This window comes from Strix uralensis, chromosome 4 (genome assembly GCF_047716275.1).
Source record: "Strix uralensis isolate ZFMK-TIS-50842 chromosome 4, bStrUra1, whole genome shotgun sequence".
NCBI classification, from domain to species: domain Eukaryota; kingdom Metazoa; phylum Chordata; class Aves; order Strigiformes; family Strigidae; genus Strix; species Strix uralensis.
In genome coordinates this window covers 44,071,426-44,092,560 of record NC_133975.1, presented here as the reverse complement: position 1 = coordinate 44,092,560, position 21,135 = coordinate 44,071,426, and the positions used below count along the sequence as shown (strand labels likewise).

Sequence of the window (21,135 nt, the reverse complement as noted above, 5' to 3'; positions counted from 1 at the left end):
AGTTCTAACTAAAATATTAATAATTAGGTCAAATGCCTAGGTTACAACTCTAGGCAGACAGACACCTAGAAGGGAATAACTCATATTGCCTGCTTTGATAAAACACACAATTCCTGAAGACATCTAAAGACCACCAGTGTCTTTCCTTCTCTGTTTTGAAAGATGGTGATTTCTCACCTCCTAATACAGAATTTCTCACTAGGAAATGTGTCAGTTCTAGAGTGATGAGCTGAATTCCAGCACCACAATTTCCAGAAACAGTAGGGAGGAGAGCAAGGTAGCGCTAATAAACAGTGGATACTGTCAGCTAACATGAAATCCAGATAAATGTTTAATTACAGTTAACAGTGATAGTGGTTACTTTTTGCCTAAATTGCATAGTGATCAGCATCCAAAATTTGCATCCGTGTATATAGGCCCTCCTCAGGCACAGATGGTTTCAATCTACACTGCTGTAGATTCATAGTAAGACATCCATGTCTTGCTACACGACATATCTACTGAGAATAAACACCTTTTAACTTCACCAAGAAAATGAATCATTGTGCAGCTAACAATCTGAGATTCATGAACAAAAATAAGAGAATCAACAAGAAATAGCCTACCTCAGTAACCTGGATAGGGATGTTCTGAAAAACAAGAATCTCTAATTTTTGTTTCTTCTCCCAGGGACTGTATTTGCCATTTAAGATTCACTACATAACATGAAAAGCAGAATGGGTAGCTACAGCTGGATGTTCACAAGAGGCATCTTCTTGTATATTTGTTCTATCTGGCCACATGGATCTACAACTTCAGTAAGAAGAACAGAGATAAGGTTTTTCTGTAGGTGGCCAAGCAAGTAATTAGGAGTTTAGATTCAAACCCCTGAATGTCATGAGCTGTCTAGAAGTCTAGTTTCTGACTGGTGAGCAAATGCTTCAATAATGAAGCATGGAGGTTGCTTATACTCTAGAAATACCTACTCTTGTGAGTGCTCAGAAATCTCCATACTGATGTATTAGGGAACATTGTGTAAAGCCTCTTACCAGGTTTCTGTTCAGATGCATTGCTGTTCTAGCATTTTATATTACTAAGCTCTGGAACATTAGCACTGAGTCAAGTCGCCCTTCAAAGGTTGAAGTTATGCTAGATAAAGTTCTGATAAGCAAAGAAACATCTAATAATGAGTCAGAACCATCTGACATAAAATAAAGCACTGCCATATTTCCTTTTTGCTCATGGCTGCAATTGAAGTTTCAAAAAAATGTACATAAAAATGCATTTATACTTGATTCATAATATGGTACCTGCTATTCTGGATACTGTTAACATAAGTTAAAATAATTGATCAAAAAAATAAAATAAAAGCTGGCAGTCTCTGTTCTTCCTCTGGAACAAGCCCACTAAAGCTTGACATCTTTTTCACAATTTCAAAATACTTCACTCATTCTTTCTCCACTCACTTTAAAACAATCATCTTCATTGAGCCACACATTTTTAGCCACTCATGCAGAAACCTTATTTATATGTCCTAATCCACCCTCCCCATTCTAGCTCACAGAAGAGTAGGTATGTGTGTCCTGGAGAAGGGAAACTGCATAGGACACGTTCCACCAACAGCTTCTTTTCTAGTGTAGTCTCCAACTGAGAAACTTTATTCTCAGCAACCTCAACAATATGATATGAAGGGAGAGCAAGTTTTTCAAGAGGGCAGATTCCAGGATGAACAGCTAGGAAAGATAATTTAAACCATAAAAATATGTCTGTGTGGGTGCACGTACCTGCATGACTAAAGGTGTGTAAAACAGCTAGTAAGCATCCGTGTCTCACTTGGGTTTTTTTAAACAGAACTGCTTACTGCTGATTGCCAAATAACTGGTATATTATTTAAGGATCTCCTAATTTTCTTATAAATTTCTATTTTCTAAATCTCTAAAATCATCAAAAAGACAATCTCTTGGGACCACTTCTTCTCAAGTTCCGCATTTCTGGCCTACATGCCTCATCTCAAATTCAAACTGTGTTCTTTGCAACATCCAACGAATGCACCCAACATCTTTCAGCATTGGAGTAACCAATGTGCCTTAGATTTCTCATCTATGAAACAGAGATGTTGCAACTCTTCATATACTGATGCTTATTAAATGTTTTGATATATTTACTATTAAACTCTCATTTGAAGTCTTTAGAAATTAACAGCTATTACACTACCATAGGCTGTAGTTTTCCTAACAGAGGTTTTTACCTGAACAAAGGTTATACTTAACCCTACTTATTTATTCAGGTTTCGGGCAAGGGTGTGAGTATGGCTGTGTAAGTGGGAGAAATATGAAATCTAAAACTTTCCTATCAAGATTTTAAGAAAAATTACTGACTCCAAATTTCTCAAACACTGAGTGCTTACCTTCAGACTTTCAAAAGACATTTGAGCAGCCTACTCCTATGATTGTTAATACTGTTTAAAAAACAAAACAAAGACCCCCACCAAAAATAAAACTAAAACAAAACAAAAACCAGACACTCTTCTGGACCTCAAGAGTCCCCAAAATCCCTAGTTACCTTTGACAATCTTTGCCCAGGCTCACAGCCTGAACTGACTACATTTTTCTTTTTCAATGGTTAGCAGTAATGGCTTTGTAATTTCTAAATTATACACAATTCTCCCCCTCACAAATATCTGTGAGCTCTGCTTCAAAAACATTCCCACAATTTTGTGTTCTCTCTTTTGGGTATTCCTTCAAAGTTTACAGGAGAATAGCTTACCCATAGCTCAAAAGTTGATGTAAATGAGAAAGTCCACAAAGTGAAAGTCAAATGCCACCCTTACTTATAGCTGTGCAAATTCAGAAAAGCTCCTATTTACTTAAATTGCTAAAGAACGGAGTTACTTTGGATTCAGACTGGTGTAACTGACAACAAAATTAGGACAATTATATCCAGTTTCTTCTACACAGAATAAGAAATTCTCAAATTTTCTGCAAAAATATCCAAACAGCTATGACTAGTAGAAACACACATGCATACTTGGCTGACATCCTTTAACATTTCAGCAGCTTTAGTGAAGCACTTCTTTTTTTTTAAATCATAATGTCCACTTCCTTTATTTGGTAGAAAGAAATAACACCTTAAGACTACCTGAAAGTTCACAATCATAATGTATCACTAGAAAACAGTTAAGCTTTATATTATCTTTTCCTAAATACACTAAATCATAATTTAGAAACATGCTGGCTGCATCAAAACTGACTTCTGGGTTCTCCAGCTCAATCAGGGGAAAGAAACGGCTGTATATCTGTAACAGTAGAAAGGTATCTTCTTGAAACTTATCCCACATATTATCTCATTTGCCAAGATGATTAGTTTTGCAAAACAACATGCTATAAGATGTATTTTAATTATTCCAGTCTCTTGGAGAACTGGTCAATTTCTGTATTTAATTATGTATTTTTATGTTAAAGAGGGCATTTTAATCGAAATTTTTTTTACTGTAATCCACTTCAACTTTTAAATTTTTTAAACCAACTAAAAGATAATCCAGTAGACTATTCATATAAAGTATCTAATATATCATATATATATATATGTATTTTGAAGAAGCCTAGCATAACAAAAAGAATCAGGAAAAGTACTTGTGATAAAACTGAATTAAGATCCCCACATAAAATGCATTCTGTAAAGAAGTTACAAAAGTTGAAATCACATCCTGCATCACAATATAGAGGGCACATTAATTTTTAAGTTTTTTGTATACATTTGGGCTCAGACAACCCATCTATGAGAAGTTATTTGAGCTTAAAATACTGAAATTAAAGGCAAATCTCAAATGCTTCAGTTTTCTAGTATTTAAAGATATTCCACTGTTACAAGCTAACAACCACAAATATACCAAACCAAAACGTAAGAGTTTATCTTCTGTAAAATTGTAAATGTAAAGAAATTGGATCTACTCAATTAAAAATTCACCTTCCAGGGTTTCTCTTGGATCACTACATTCATGTTTGCATGAAACGCTTCTGGTCTCCAGACTGAGAGAAGCCTGTAGTTTGGAAATACAGAACTACAGGTGTTCTCCAGTTACTAGCTTGTAATAAAAAAATCTACAATTTTAGTCGCTTTTGAGTATGCACCTGTGTCCTGACTCATAGCTATCACACCCGACGTAGCACAGAAAAGGAAGAAGTTGTGTATTCACTGTACACGGACAGGATGGAGTGAAGAGCAGCTTGGAAGGAAAACTGGAGATAAGAAGTCAAATAAGGCGACTTCAGAGCAGTAGAGCACGCAGTACTTCAGACAGGGTGTTCCACAGCCAAACCTGGTCTCTCTCCAGAAGGAACCATGACTCAATGCAACAATTTGACAGCTTAAATTTATTTTTTTGTATTAGCAGATAAATTCAAAAAAGTGTCTAATGAATACCAGTGAGCATTTTACTAACAACCTGCGTTTATTATTACCACAAGTATTTTCTATAGGACCAGTATTCATCTTTTATCTGACCTACAGATATTTTTTGCAGTTTTAGTTAAGTCCTGTTTTGAAATTTTTAAGGTTGTACCTCTCCATCTCACAGAATCTCTCTCTATATATGTATATATCCATCTCACAGGATCTGTATTTCAATACATGAGGCTATCTATTTGTTTCCATCCATGAAGACATTTATATGAATGAAATGTTAATTTAAAACTATCTACAGACACCCATCATCAGGGCATAAAGCAGGGGTGGCAGGGAAGCAGGAACAAGGGGTTAAACTGCTACTGGAGGCAAGCAACATCTCATATTATGGGCTGGATTTAGCCTCACTAAAAATCCTTTATATAGCCTTTCTTAAAATAGCTGTAAGAATTTAGAATCCATTCAATGATTCTACAGAAATAAATACTGAAACAATCAGAGATCCACAACTAGAAAACTAGATGTGTACTACCCCATGAACCTGCATTAGGAGTCAAGATTGCAAACTTTCATGGTGTTACCACAGTAGAGAAATTTATGGAAGAGAAATAGTAAAAGAACCACTAAAGCACAGCATCAGATAATGAACAAAAAGCACCATTAAAGCATTCCTCAGACATCTACAAAGTATCTTTTGAGGCAAGTGATGGCTGAAAGTAATGAAAAGCAGGTTGGAATCAGTTTAACACAGGATTTGGCGTATTTTCTTGGTGAACAGGAATCCTAAACATACCTAAATACCTGAAGCTGGAAACTGTTCACCAGATGAAAATGTTGGCTGAGATAAAGAAGTGGTGTCTTTGTAGGAGGACACTATGAATTTCAAAAAGAACAGAATGGAAAGATGTTAAAAATACTTCATGCTTTTTTACTATTAAGACTATATTTAAAGTGATATGTGATACATTTTAATTGCAAGGTACTGCAATTTATCTTGAAAGTGATGGATATATGTTTCTAGTTTAAAAACATCAATAGTTTTGCTATAAAAACTAGATCATGAGTGCACATATCAAATGTAGCAAAGTTAAATCTACATAACTGTTTTCACAGTCTTCAACTAATGGATCTTCATTAAACTCCCTTATGACTTCCCAGGGCTTGCAAATGAGTGAATCAAATCATTTCATTGAATATGACTCTAAGTGGGTTTCAGTTCACAGTACAAACGTATAAACGTATTCACAAATTAGAGGTGTGTTTGCATGTATTTGCATATCCTTAGTTACCCAAATTATTGCAGAACTAGGTAGATGAAACAGAGCTAAAAGGCAAAGACTCAACTAAATATAAGTGTTTGAAATTGTTTCAAAATCTATTTCTGCTGTAAAATGGTATCTACAATATTTCTGCTGTAAACAGACATCTAATATAACCTGATACTATAAAAGCCAAAAATAATTCAGTGGAATGGTCTACAAGAAATGTTATAAATATCTCTACAAACCAACGATTCCTTCAGGGTGTTCATCCTCCATGGGAATGTCATTTCATATTTTTCCCATTACATGAAAATACTTCACTGTTCCTCCAAGGTAATTCTATTGAGCAAGGGAAAAACACCCCTTCCACTTTAAAAAATTATGCCAGTGTCTTTGTGTATGCAATTTTATACAATAGCTTCAACCTCCAAGCTCTGCTACCATCTGTAGTCTAAAAATAAAATGTACCAAAAGTATCCTGAATATTTTTGTGTGATGTAAAAGTGGTATCTGAGGAAAATGTATTAATAAGTTCTGTGTTGGGTTTTTTTTTAAATTTGAGAAAACAATGATAAAACATACATTAAAGCTACTAAAATATTCAACTTGGAATAGTCCAAAACACAAACATCATAATTGCTTGTTTCTAACACCATGTAAAGGACAAAACCTGCCTTTTGGCAGTAACTAATTACGATTAATAGAACATTCAGATTTATTCCAACAGTAACACCTGCCTCACATGACTGTTTATTAAGAATTTACATTGTGATATTTATAGAAATACATAAACATTATGTTTGTGTATATATATCATATACAGCTATTTAAATACATTTTTCTATCTTATATGTATATAAGCAAATAAGACTTCAATGGGAACAAGTACTGTTTGGACAAATGTCAGATGTTGCTTTAAGGAATGGCACTGGTGGATTGCAATGCAAGTCATAGTATTTTTCCATCTTTTAAAATAACTTAGATTTTGCAGCCCAGGAGTAAATATCACTATACATTTTCATAGTAAGGGCTAGTGTCCTGGAATGTTTAGACATCTATTTCCATATAACCACTCTCTAACCATTATTACAAATGAAACTACACAGATCTGTCTACCTGAGCAATTTGGACATGCTTAATCATATTAACATAAGAATGCCTTTCAAAATACACCAAGTATAGAAGAGTAAATTAAGACTCTATTAGGCACTCATTTTACTATCATATGCACAACTATTGACTCCTTGAACCAGATTTTTCAAATATCACAACAAAATATTAGCATTAAGATTGGGGTTCAGATTAAGGATGCATATTGAAAAAATATATATTATCCATATATCCATATACAGTAAATCTATGAAAATATCAGAAAAGGCTTTAATAATCATATAAATCTTAAGAAAATAATAACTATGTGTAGACCTCAAAGATACGCCTATATTGCAAGCACTGGTTCCTCAAAAATACTACCTGCAAATTAATATGTTTAATATGTTGGCTAAAAATAATTTTAAAAAGGTCCCCATATATTGCTGATTTCGAGCAGAACACAGATACACAAAATAATAAATGTAAACAAGAACCCATTTGTCTGACTACTAATGATATCGGCAAGGAGTTACATGTGTACCAGGTCCCTATCCCACAGCCTAAAAGACAAAGGGGTGTAACAGAGATTGAGTATTTTTTAAAATGATAACTAACGATTTAAACACACAGACATACAGCTAAATATTCCACCTCTATTAGTTAGCTGGGGTTTATACAGTTTAAAGGTCTTCATATTTTGTTCATATATAGATTTTGGAACTTCAAATATCTATTTGTAATTTTATCATGTAAAGCTGCTATAATTTAAATCAGAAAAAAAAAAAAATCTGTAAAAGCACTAGTAATTCCTATAATCCATTATTTTCATAATAAATAGAAAAAAATATCCAGGCTAGTAGACCTGGACTTCAGATCTTTTAATGCAAAAAAGATTTCTTGCTTATTCCGTACTTTCACAAATTTATAAGTAAGTTTCTGAAAAGCCAAATATTGATAAAACAAATGAAAATAAATAAAACACTGATAAATTAAGGATATTATTTATTTCTCTCCTCAAAGAACCTATCTGCCTGCATCTTCAGGAGTATTATTACAAACTTTAACACAACAGACATGGGAAGTTGTTACTGCTCCTGTTTAAACACCACCTTTAGTGAGCAATTTTAGTCTCTTACTGCAAGTTTATCTCTACATTTTAAAAATTTGTGCTTCACTTAAGAGTTTCATGTTTTCATTTGGGAGAACATATTTCATGAAATGCTCTCACTTGTAAGAGAAGCTGCTGCACAAACCAGAATGGCATTAACAGAAGGTTGAAGGGGAAACCCTTGGAAAGATTCTCTAACACAGACTGCTTGGCTTGCAACAAGCCCTAACAGATCACAGGACTCCACAGTCAGTCATTCACGATGTCCCTGTTTATTGTTTTGAATAGTTCACTTTGGTGAAAGAAAAAGAAAAAAATGCAAGCCCCCATAAGTCTACACATATGGTTACTGAGGTGAAGAGCTAATTAACAGTTAAACCTGATCTCTTTTAAACTTAGTAGTGAAGTGGTACACAACTGAAGAGGAATGGCACTGGTGCAGTGCTTACGGCACAGCCCTAGAACAACACTTACAGAGACTATGAGAATGTAAACCTAAACCTTAGTTTTCATAGTCTACCAACTCTCACTTTTTCCTATCTCATTAAATAATACGAGGGAAAAAACAAATGTGCTGTATGTCTTTTATTATATTTCCCCAAACAGAGGGAATCATAAAAGATCTGATTTCTTCAGTAAATCATGAACATTACATTCACTCCTAAGGAGTCGACATTTGCAAGGTTGGCACGCTTTTAAAGTATGAATGGATCTTCCCACAAAATATCACCCATGATCACTTTTCCCATCTGATGACAGAGACCTGAATGTACGAACAAGTACATGGTACTTCCATAGCTATATTTTATTCTCAGGAGTATTTTGCTATGTTTCAAAAAATCATTTCACATTATACCCAAAAGTAAGAGGAAGACAGTTTTGCAAATATGGAGAGAAAGATTTTGACTGGGAAACCTTCTTATATCTTTTAGTGTATCTCCCAGATCTAGTCAGTAATGTTATTTACAGACTTTCAAAAACATAACAACAGCACGCCAGCCTCTGATTAATAAAGAATATCTGTATGTCAGAGTCTAGAAAACGTTTAATTCTTGAGAAATTAAATCCATTCACATACAGCTCATTTCAATATCATTGCTAAATTCAATACAAAGACTGTAGTAGTTATTGCAGGAAAACTGAAAAGCAGTGCATGGCAGGTAAAAATACTTGATAGTCTTTAAATGATAGACTGACAAATTAAGACACTAGGAATATTTTTAAATAATAAAACTTCAGTGTAGTTTTTATTACGAAAAAGTAGCATTACTTGTTTTTCAGCTATAAATTACACAGTAAAATGTAGATAAAACTACTCACCAAATGCATTTCACTCTTTTAATGTTAATTTTCAGTTAACAAGGATATGAAAACTCTGTAGGCATGCTTTTAAAATATTCACTACCCAATACACAATTCATTTTGCAAACAAGGTAGGACAGATAACCTCAACATTGTTTTCTTAGTTGGGTTGTTTGTAAACTCAGAAAAGTATTCTACAAACATTAGTATCAGGATCCCCAAAGAACTCAGGGTAATAGAACAAGCCAGAGTGTATAAAAGTGTAAATCTGTCGGGAAAAAATAGTATTTCAGTGTATCTTCTGAAAAAATAGCAACCAATTAAAAACAAAAAAACAACAAAAAAAACCAAACCCAAAACATATCAAGTATGCGATAACAAAAAAACATGAGCAAAACTAGACTGTATTCAATTCAATGTCTTCTGACGAAAGATTTTGCACCAAAAAGTCCTTAATTAAAGTGTAACCTATTCCAGTTCTCATACTAAAAACGTATTTGCAGACTATGCCCCTCTATCAAAAACCAAAAAAAAAAAAAAAAAAAAAGGAATAGACTAAAGGTACTTTGTAGTGAAGTGATAAGCCTGCTTCTTTGATGAAGTACTTCACCAAAAGAAAGGAATCTTTTTCTCTGAGAAGTCAGAAGACTAAAGTCAAGTACGTTTTCCTAATATATTAGTATATAATGAGGAGAGACGCATGGTCTGTGAAATTGGAAGGTTCTAAAATATTCAGGCTGCCGTGGATCTAAATTAATGTTTACAAATTTCCACCAAACCCGCAGAAAATCACCACAATTCAGAGAGTAGTGATAACATAACTGTGACTTTTTTCCCCTCCCTCTACTTCTCTCTCCCACAAACTGCTAAAACAAGCCAGGTGCATTCATTTAGAGAAATTAAGGCATTCCCTTTCACAGGCTGATTACAGTAATCCTGAATTAAAGTGACAAAGGCATAGAACTTGGTGGAAAGTCCATCTCTAAGAGATGTGGTTGTAAAACACAATTCATTATAAATCTCCATTAAAAGGTAGTATCCATTATGGAGAAAGTTGTTTAAATTGAATAAACATTATTTTTGCAACATAATTTTATCTCAGTCTGTTGTGTACAAGCCCCTACACTGTTTCTTTATTGCATTTGTGCCATTGGTATTATCAGAAAAGACAGCCTCTGAAGCTCTCCTTGTAGCAATTAAAAAAAAAAAAAAGTATCAAGATTCTCAGTAGTTTCACAAGAGTAGTCATACACTTTGAAACAACATCCATGAGGTGTATTATATTGACAGTAAGTATTAAGTTCCAATGCCCGAGGAGGGAATATTTAATGCACAAATTTGTTGCGTTTGCTCAAACTTCTCTAAGGCTGAAACTGTTCTACTGTAGCATTCTCAAAGCTCCATCTGTGTTTTGCCTCAAGACAGATCACTTGAACATGACAGAGACTTCCAGAACTGTTTTTTCTAGATCTTATCAGCCATATATAAAATACTTTCAACATTTTAATGTCATTTTTTTAACTGCAAAAACAAATATCAGATTGCACGCCTGTTTTTCTTCAAATGTCCTACTGAAAACACAACAGTGCTAAAGTTAAATATATAAATAAAATTAAACTAAACCTCCCAAACCCCATGAACTTGCTTATATGAGGGAAACTTTAAGCTACTCTAGAGATTCCTAATGCTCCCATCTCTGCCTCTAATCAATAAAAAGTTTGTAAAAATCACAGATATAAAATGATGATTATAAATACTTAAATTTTATCCCATACAAATAACTAGTAGCAGAATCTTACCTTGATCAAATGGTTTACCCGGACTCCACGTACGAAAATAATCATCCTGGAGAGGGAGAAACAACTTACTTTTAGTAAAATGTAACAAATCAATGTATACTTGAGCAATTCACAGAATCATTAAAGACAGAAGATGTATACCAACCTCTACTTCCTAGAAAAGGCAAGCAGTAAAAAACAAATGAGAAAAATATTACAGTCATCATAATGGGACAAATTACTCATACAGAATAAAACAGTGTCATTCAGAGGCCATTTGCACTCATTAAGTAAAAATGCTATTCAAACAACGTTACTTTACTAGTATTTAAACTAGAAAAAAGTATTTCTCACAGTACTTACACAGGTAACGTTTTTAACACTGCTTTTAAAATGTTACAGCAATTGTCCAGTACTTTAAGTTCTAAGGTACTGAAAAACTTCATTACACTTTCCATTAATGATTTTTCAAAATCAAAGCTCCAAAGTAGTCACCAATAAAATAACTACATTTTAAAGAATGATACATGAATTTTAGAAAAATAAATATTCTGCTATGTAGTTTTCAACTGCATCAGTAAGATCTGTCATTAAATAAGTCTAATTTACTCCATTTTCTATAAATCATCTTCCTAAACATAAAATAACCTCCTAATTATGTCATCAGCTGTATTAGGCTACAATTTCAAGAAAGAAAAACTTAAGTAGTTTTCAAGATTTTAGTAAATTTGTTAATAACTTACAAATTCATAGCTGAGACATGTAAATAAATTGATCCCCACACCTCAGATAATAGATGGAGCAGAAAAATGACTAGAATTATTTACTATGACTTAATTTAACTCACTATTCTCTAAAACAAAACATTAAAAAGACTGTACCTAACATTTTAATATCTCCATAAATCCAGGTTCACAAACTGCAGTGGGTGTATTGTGTCACATCCACCAGTTCCATCCCACTTGCTAAAAGATCACCAAGACCACCATAAAGAAACCTCAATTCACAAAAAATTGAACTACTAGGAAAATGTGAGTCTCATACAGTTGTCAAAGTCACATAATCTCAAAAATGGTCAAGCATCAAGCTCATCTTTACAGAAATAAAACACTCTTTGGGTTTTAATAGTTCAACAGTTTAATAGTTCAACAGAAAAAAAAAGTGGTTGCAGCCTAAACTATATTTCACTGATGAAGTTTTATTAGTAAAAATGTTGTTATGGCAATGCATGCTTTGAAAGAGGAAGAAATGAGCAGAATCTGGAAGTGCACAATAGAACCATAGTTCTGTACCAACACTTATGCATTCCTTTAGTTTGATGCTGCACAGATTAACAATCTATGAATCAGTGTACATTATTTGCCCTTTTAATTAATATTTTTGGAAAGTAAATACAGACATGCATATCAAATGATTTAAAAAAACCATGCAAGAGATAAGCAGAAATTACAATTATAATTGTATTTTCCATTTATATCCCTCCTTATAGTAACTATGGAGATGCTACTCTTACAGTAGTGTTCTGATCAGGTTTGAGCCAGCTTTAATCCAATGCTGTTCCATAAATCACACTGCCAAAACTTTCAATTCTTGAAAAAACATAAAAGTGATAGATTCTCTTTTGATTTCTACTAAATCAGTAATGTTTACCTACAGTGAGCCTATTTGGACAATATGTTTATTATTAAAATGGTGAAAAGTTAGAATAACTAGAACATAAGGCAACATGTTAGAACGGAAGAGCAGTCTTGAGTGAGACCAAAATCCCTAAGGCAAAGCATCCTGCATTAGGCTTAAGGAAGAACGTAGAAGTGGAGTTTGTATAAATTACAAGTTCTCAAGTTGGCCTCAAACCAACCAGACAATAAATCAATTCTTGTTCATCTCTATACTGCAGACAACTTCACAGATCCCAAATATAACATCCCTCAGGCATTTCTAGAAATAAGAGCCTTAGCTGACTTACTTCTGTCTACAAAGCCACTCTATACCCTTCTCTGAATCTTTTCCAAGTCTATTTTTTTTGCTATGGTATGACTAGAACTGTGGAGAGCATTCAAGATGAAGCAGCACTATGTATCTATATACAACACAATAACACTATTTTGTTCTGTATTCTTCTCATTATGTCTGGTTTTGTTTCTTTGAATTGTACTATGGTTTGGATGGTGTTGCATTTAAGGTAATGAATTAATTTGGTATGATTTGCATGGAATTTTCTATCTTAAATCCAAAATATATATACCCATATACCATATATACCTATACCTGTTAAAGTCCATTATTGGATATGTTAAACAAAATCTTTATGTGCCTCTAAAACCAAAATAAAATAGTTAATTGATTCACAGAGTAAGTAAAGAAATTGCTTCAATACATTGCAGTTCCACAATTTTACAAATATTCCTAAAGCTATTTAACCTACCGCTTGAAGAACCTGGCTTCCTGTTACATTCAGACCTTTCCTGATTATCAGTCAATACGAGTTTGGTTATTATAATGTTCAACATCCTCTTCAGAATATTAAAATGTTATATAATTTACAAAGTCTCATTTTTCATAACTTTAATATAAAATTAAAACCAGAATGAACAAATACACAGTTTACAGTGAAGGTTGAGTAGCATCACAGCGTCTCTAGTCAAAGTATGCTTTAACAATCTATAAATGCAAAAGACAATGTCTCAGGACAGAGCCTATGACTTCTGATTTTCTTCAGAAGCTTCCTTGCCTTTGTCCTGAGCATGTTAAAGGGCAGGTTGTGAAAGTATACAGAATAAAGTCACAAATTTGTCACAGTAACCATACCAACTTTTCAACATTTTCTAGCTAAAGGTATCCACACATTTTAAATAAAAAATTCATCCTTACTGCTCTAGTTGAAACTACGTGAAATGTCAGTAATTCTTTCAAGCCTCTCTCTGTGTAAAAGACACATAAATCGCTTCTAATAGCCACATATGACGGATTTCAATGAGTTTAATATCCATACCTTAAAATTATGCATGTTTAAGCATTATCCTCAATCAGGGTCATAGTGAAGAGTTTCTAAGAATTGAAGTTCATGCTACAATTACATATGCAATTTGAGACTGATAAGTATTTTTTATTTCTTCTGAAAATGGCTTACCTTAAAAAAATTTCATGTATGTAGACTGAAAATCTGACAGCCTAAAGAAAAGTATTCAGAATTACCAAAACCAGCTTAATCAGAAAAGCTTTAAAAACAAACAAACAAAAAAGGTATTTTCTGTATTTTCTATATTCTTCTGTATGAACTCTTCTCATTCTTAAAAAAGCAGTTACTACATGAGTTCTAACAAATATCCCTTTAAGTACAGTAAAAGAGAAGAAAGCTCACTAGAAAAAAAAAAAAATCGTATCTGAAAATGTAGTTATGCAACAGAAGTTTTCAGTTTTCAATAGGGATACAAAAATACGATCCTATTAATTTTCTTTCTTGTGTAGAGCATTTGTTACATCATTTTAGTGATCTCTCCTCTGCAACATTTTCTGTAGATGCTGCAATACATTGCTGACATCACTTGAATTATTATCCCTCAGAAATCTATATTGCTAAAGATACATGGTAGATATGATGAATCTGACTCCAACAACAACAGGTGTCTTTGAGCAAGGAGGGCAGCTTCCTCACAAATATTTTCAGACCAAGATTGACCTGAAAAAATGGATAAAGCAAATCCAGCCCTTGTTTCATGTTCACATTTTGTCTCTAGTATGGCCTATGCATTAAAAGCCTATATATTAAAACCAAAGCTGATTTATGTCAGAGAATCCACTGAAATTGAAGCAGTTTTCTGAATTCATATTTTATACACGTGTAACATCACTGCTACAGCACAGGTTGTACAGCCGAGATATTATTAATTGTGTGACTTACAAACTACCAATTTAGGGAAAAGTCTGATAGGCAACTGTTTAATGTGAGGTACTGTTTCACATATAATGCCTTTTCAAGAAACAATACTTCTGCCAGTTACAAAAGCAGGAAAGATACAAGATTTCCTGAATTTCATTCAACACCAAAGGAAATTCTACCCATACAAAATTCCACTCAAATTTTATACAACTTACCATAATGCAAAAATTACATTTTACTGCTGGCCTCCCTATTCCTATATAACGGTTTGTTTTTATCAAAGAGCAGCTACATACTCCAATTTGTAGATGGGCATGAAATCATATTTTGACAATTTTGAAACCAAAGTCTTACAGGCTGCGCATGTTCCCTAATATAACTTAAAAGCTACAGTATCAGATTCGGATTTTTTCCTTGCTGCCATTAGCTGTGAGACTATTTTGCTGTTTTTCATTTCAAGGAGTTCTTAATGGTTTTTCTATTCCATTTCTTATATCTGCATCTCAAGTACATACATCTGCTTCTCATCTGATCTGAAAGCTCTTTATGTCTTTTAGGCTAGGTCCTTGATATTTGGTAGCTATGCTATTTTCAGACTCCATTTCAATGAGCCAACAGTCCCACACAGCAGCCCTCCACTTGCCTCAAGCTCAGTTCTGCAGCAGACTTGAGCTCACCAAGTATCTCCCTTTCACATCTCTGCACCTCTCCAATACCACAGGGTTTGACTCATCTGCATCAACCTTCCCAGTGACTACGTAACACATATTTATATTCTAAGTCTCACTGAAAGAGCTGTGGTAGCGTTGTCACCTGATACCTCTGTCCCAATCTCTTTCCAGTGCTGGAAAAAGAAAGTTAGCACCAACAGTGTGCAGATTATTTTTTTTTTCCACTTATATTTTGCTCCAGGACGTTCAGTCTAACATCAGCAAGACTGCCGTTACCCTGTAAAGTCTTAAATTGCCGGTCACATGAGAAGTGTTACAGCAATAAAAAGGTAAGACACGATCAAAGCTTCCATCATATGGAAAATCTACCACTCCTAAACACTGCAGTTTCCCCAAATAGATGAGGGCCACAGGCAGCATACACAGAATAACTAAGATACTCCAACCTCATCTAAGGAGAGTACTATCCCAAAACATAAGCCATAACTGGAGAAGTATAAGTTGAACCATAAAAATGCATGATGCTTCTGTACTGGGAAATTCTTCAACCTGAAATCTAAGCCAGTCTGGAATCCTCATCCAGGATACAGACATGCTCTTCAGCAGCATGTGGATACCTGCCTGCCTACCAGGTGCTGCTTTTCATCTCTGCTGACCTGCATAGACATCTGATCTATCATAAGTCATGTAAGCACTGTTATATAAATGTGGAGCATTAGTTTAGCCAGTTAACTGCAGCCTAGTGCACTCAAGAGAATAAGGTAGCTACCACACTCCCCAACACCAGATTTACTACTGCAGCATCTTATGTGTCTCAGAAAATCTGTGAGGGCAGGAAGTCTGGATGGACCACATGCTCCTGAGCACATTTTTTACTAATTGTCCCAGATGTATTCAATAGGTTGCTTAATCTGTAGGACGATATGCACGTATCTTATGGACGCCACATAGCTAAGGACCTGCAGTATAACTAGGAACAGAACTAGTTCTAGGAGGGCGAGGACTGTTTGCCTAGCGCATTTTTTGGCTCTATACTTTCTTTTCAACCAGATCTGCTTCTCACCAGCTGAGATACCTCTTATGCTTCCCATGAAGCCACCTTTGAGGACTCCTTTCCAAAGAAGCACAGAGCAGGAACCCTTCTTTAGTAAATCAAGGTTTAAAGAAAAACCAATCAGATTCATTACTTACTTGAGAAATAAGAAAAAACAAAGTCTAGAAGATTTTTATAGGCTAGGTGAGAGAAAGGTGACTACTGTCAGATTTGACTCTTTTTCCCCAGATTAAGTCTTCCATTAGAAATACAGTTAGTTTAGCCAAAACCAGCAGAAGTAGTTCAGTGCATAAAGCACCTCAGGCACAGATAAAGGCACTTCACATCCAGTACCTCTGGGAATCAGATAATCTTAGAGATCAGCTTAGTAAGTCAAAGAACCAATATGAAAAAATAAACTTCAAAATAATGAACCACCACAGAGGTAACACCTGCTCCTCTAGTAGTGAAGGACCTAACACCTGTAGGCAAGATTGAGCCCTGCTACAAAACTCCCTTCCTAGTTGTTCAGCACCCAGCCTCCTTGAGTGCTGGAGTGAAACGATGCCAGTTTGTTGTTCAGTGTCAGCCTCCAGAGAGGCTCATGTCAGCTTCCTCTGCTGCTTCAGACTCCTGGGCCACACCACCCCACAGAGGCCTGTACTCACGGGGCTGGCAAAGCACAATTAAAATCAACAGCTGCTTCCAGCAACTCTGGCACTCAGCTCCCCACACTCTCTGTTTATCCCGCTCCCTTTCTTTGCCTCACGCTTCTAGTACCATTCATGAGGCTGGGCTAAGAGCCACTACTTTTCAGCTCTCGCTGTTTCACAGATCTCATTCAGTAAGATTTCTGTGGAGGCTGTCTATTTGGTACTAGCAGCATTACTGACAGCAGGTTTGAATAGCACAGTGTTGAAATCATTTGCCAAGAAATACCAAATGCTTGCTAAAGATTCTATTCAGAAATGCTGAGAAAATGCTGAAAAACTTTTTTTGAAAATGAATTAATATCAAAGCACAAACATTATAAGCTTCTAAATCCCAATAAAATACAAAACATTGTTTCTTTAAAAGTGAATCTCATATTTCTCATCATGAATTAAAAAAAAAACCCATCTTTTTACTACAAACACATACAAAAAGTTTTGGCCATGCACCTCCTTTTATGCTGTCAAGATTCAACTTGTGAGGAGAGCCTTAAAACAGGTTTGTTAGACTACAGGAGCTGTAACAGAGCTGAGAGGAGAGATGAAAACAGATTGACACATGAAGTAGAAGGCCATCTGTGGGACTTCCACATGCCTGTTCAGAAGAGTCGCTCTGTTCCACAAATGACAGCAGCTCATGTAACTTGTCTGCCTTTTTTTTTTTTTCCTCCTCTTGCCCCCTCACCCTCACCTTTTTTTTTTTTTTTTTTTTGGTATAATGCAGCTAATAAAATTGTTGTGTTCAGGATGCAAAGGACACAGAGAGCACAAAGACAAACAGTGTAGCTTTTAAGGGTCTAGTTAGTGTCTAAGAAAGGTATTTGCAAACGCCTTGGCCCTTACTCAATTTCTAAAAACATTTTTTCAACTAGATCTGCGGACAGCAAGATAAAAGAAAAGTGCTACTCATTAGCTTTCTTTCAAGAAGCTCAAAGTTTTTGTATTTTTAGCATGTCAAGATGAAAAATCTGAAATAAGTTACAAAACAGATACTATACTTTTGCTGCTGATGCTTTTTTGTTTTTCAGTCTGGAGAAAATTTATTACAAAGATAATCATGAGGTCTGCCATATCATGCCAGTCACAGAGACAGGATTCTGGTATAATTTTCGCAACAAGTAGTCTCTTATGCCAAGGCTCAGAACAATGTTCTGGTCTACCTCTCATTGCCATGGAGACAGAGAACACCGTAGTGTGAAAACAGTCCAAAATGGAAGAAATTAAGGAATACAAAAAATTATGAGAGACATTACAGCATAATTATCATTACAAAGCAAATAAGAACAGATGTGGCAACAGAAAATGGGATGGAAGGAAAACCACAGGTCTACTAAGGACAATATATTTGTAACACAATAGAAGGGAGAAGTTAAAATTACTGGTCTCAGTTTAAGAAGAGTGCTGAACAGATTTCAAGAAGTGAAAGAAAGCTATGCTGAAAGAAATATGACCTATTTTTAGATGATCTGTATGATTATTTTTGTTGAGAAAAATATCTCTTTTAAACAAGTTGAGGACTTCTGAAAAATCAACAAATACCTGAACTTAGAATCTGTGAAGACATAAGCTACTCTTCAGACTCTGTAATTAAACCAGTGATACAGATATTCAGTCAATGTTCTTTGTGAATATTAACACTGGATGATTATCTTTACATGTATTTATTATAGTCAAGCCTATGTGGCTTGTACGAGATTGGGGGGTGGGGGTGGTAGTGGTGGGAATGGAACATTGCAAATTGGGTAGATCCATAGGCAGTGAAGACAGTAAAATGACAAAAATACCTATTGTTAAAATAATATGAAACAAATCTATATGCATATATATGAATATGCTCTGAAATTCAATCATTATACAAGTACACCCTAGTAGATGTTATTTTTGTTAAAGCTACTCATAATGTAAGCAAACTATTCTTTGATTCAAGATTTCTCAAGAGTTATGTCCTAAATGTGCTGAAAAAAGGCATCAAGTTCAATGCAGTTTTTATGCCCCCTTGCTCCTAGTGGCCCTATGGCAATTATGGAACTTACAGATATGGTCAGTAATATAGAAGCTTAAAAACATCGTATGAATCAGCAAACCTCATGAATGCTGAGTTAAACAAAAATAAAAAACTGTAGAAAAAGGAGTCACTACAATGAAAACAGTATGGACATTTTTAAAATACACTTTTTATTGCCACTGTATTTAATCATTTTTATACAAACAATTAATAATACACAAAGAAATGCTGTATCTTCTGACACATGCCATTAAAATGTTTTACTGATGCTGTTAGGCAAGAATAGGTTTGTAAGATGTATAAGGGAACATAATTAAATGCTCATGGAAGTTCCTAGATAAAAGCTTAAGAAGGTAGTTTAATTAACTGAAGAGATAAAGAAAAAAAACAGTATATGCAAGTGTACTGTGAATTTTAGCGAGATAACTAAATTCATTTCAACAAGATCAAATACCTGACAATAAATTTTGGTCACTGATGTACCATAGCTGGATTTTAGTAGTTAACACACCTTTATAATCCTTAAATTATCTCATTCTTGTTATTGAGAAATACTACCTTAGGTATCCTACAGGCCCATACTCTGACATATCTTGTTTAAATGTCAAATACCTTCTCTAATTTTTTAGGGAAAACATTTTGTCTTCTAGCAAATAACTTGTAAGAAATTACCCAATCACTCTAGCAGATAATGAGATAACTGATACATCTCATGCTAATTTTTAACTTTTGCCACTACACTTGCTCAGGTCCCAGTGCTTCCATCGTGGCTAATAAATTAAAAACAACTAAGCACTGTTCAAAAATTTCTTATTTGCAATGTTTTACACCTTTTCACAGAACTTAGAAAGCAAAGGCTAGTGTTTCCCCCACCCTGTTTGGTATCTGTTTTATCTGAGGTGAAGCTGTGCAGCCCTGTCTGCAGACCACTGCACATCCTTAAAGGCTAGGGCAGAGGTCAGTTACTCAAGTGCCTTACTCAAGTGCCAAAATGAGTGAATTCCATTTCAATATCCCAGAAGTTGATATATGCATGCAAAAGGTAACTGAATAGTATCAGGTTGTCTGGACAAGTACATACTTAAAGTAGTTGGTAAACTGTGTCCAAGTCCTACATGAAATAAGGTCCCATACTTAAGGACAAACTAAGTTAGATTGTCTTTTATATTGTTTCTTCTCCCTTTAACAGCGCTTAGAAATCGCAAATCAGACTATGTAATGTGAAACCAATGCTGAGTCATGTATGTGCTGCTTTACAGATTTCCAGAACGTAAACATTTTTCATTGTCTGCAAATGCTTCTTTTTCTTAAAGAGAGAAAGGTATGAACACTGAGATAACCAATTAAATACTTGTGATTCAAAATGCAGAAAGAAACCCATTTTAATTACTTTCTCTTGGGATATTATTGCTATCTTTGTCCTCTAAGGGAAATCTCATTTACTTGTAATGCAGCAGTTTGTAGCTCATAAATTTACGTAGCCTGCCACTAAGTTGTGAGGAATTTACAAATCTAGTAGTAAAGCGTACAAAATACATTATATGTCTGGATGAATGACTTGAATCAGTTACCATATGCCTTTGGTCAGTCTTTCATAGTAATAGAGGTAGACACACAAATTTTCCTAAGCACTCACCACAGACAAAATAACAAACCATTAGACTGAAAATATTACTGGTTCACATAAAACCATTACATACTTTAAATGAGAAATAGAGCTAATATACGGAAGTGTTCAAAACTTCACCACAAGACTGAGGAAAGATGTTAGGAATTACCTTTTATGCTGACGGCATGCAAAGCATTTTTCAACATAAGCAGTTATTTAGCTACAAAAAAATAAAAGAGCTTTGCAGGCAGTAAAGTCTCAGCTTTACTGCTTTAACTCTCAAAAATGTCTTCTGTGTTTGT

At 34.5% G+C, this 21,135-nt stretch overlaps 1 protein-coding gene across 1 annotated transcript in view; it reads right to left on the bottom strand.

Moving 5' to 3' along the window:
- Positions 1 to 21,135, bottom strand: part of SPOCK3 (SPARC (osteonectin), cwcv and kazal like domains proteoglycan 3) — a 219,960-nt gene that overhangs the window by 132,367 nt on the left and 66,458 nt on the right. Inside the window, exon 3 of the mRNA XM_074866523.1 lies at positions 10,947 to 10,992. Coding sequence (XP_074722624.1) covers positions 10,947 to 10,992 — 46 coding nt within the window. The remainder of the gene's footprint in view (positions 1 to 10,946; positions 10,993 to 21,135) is intronic.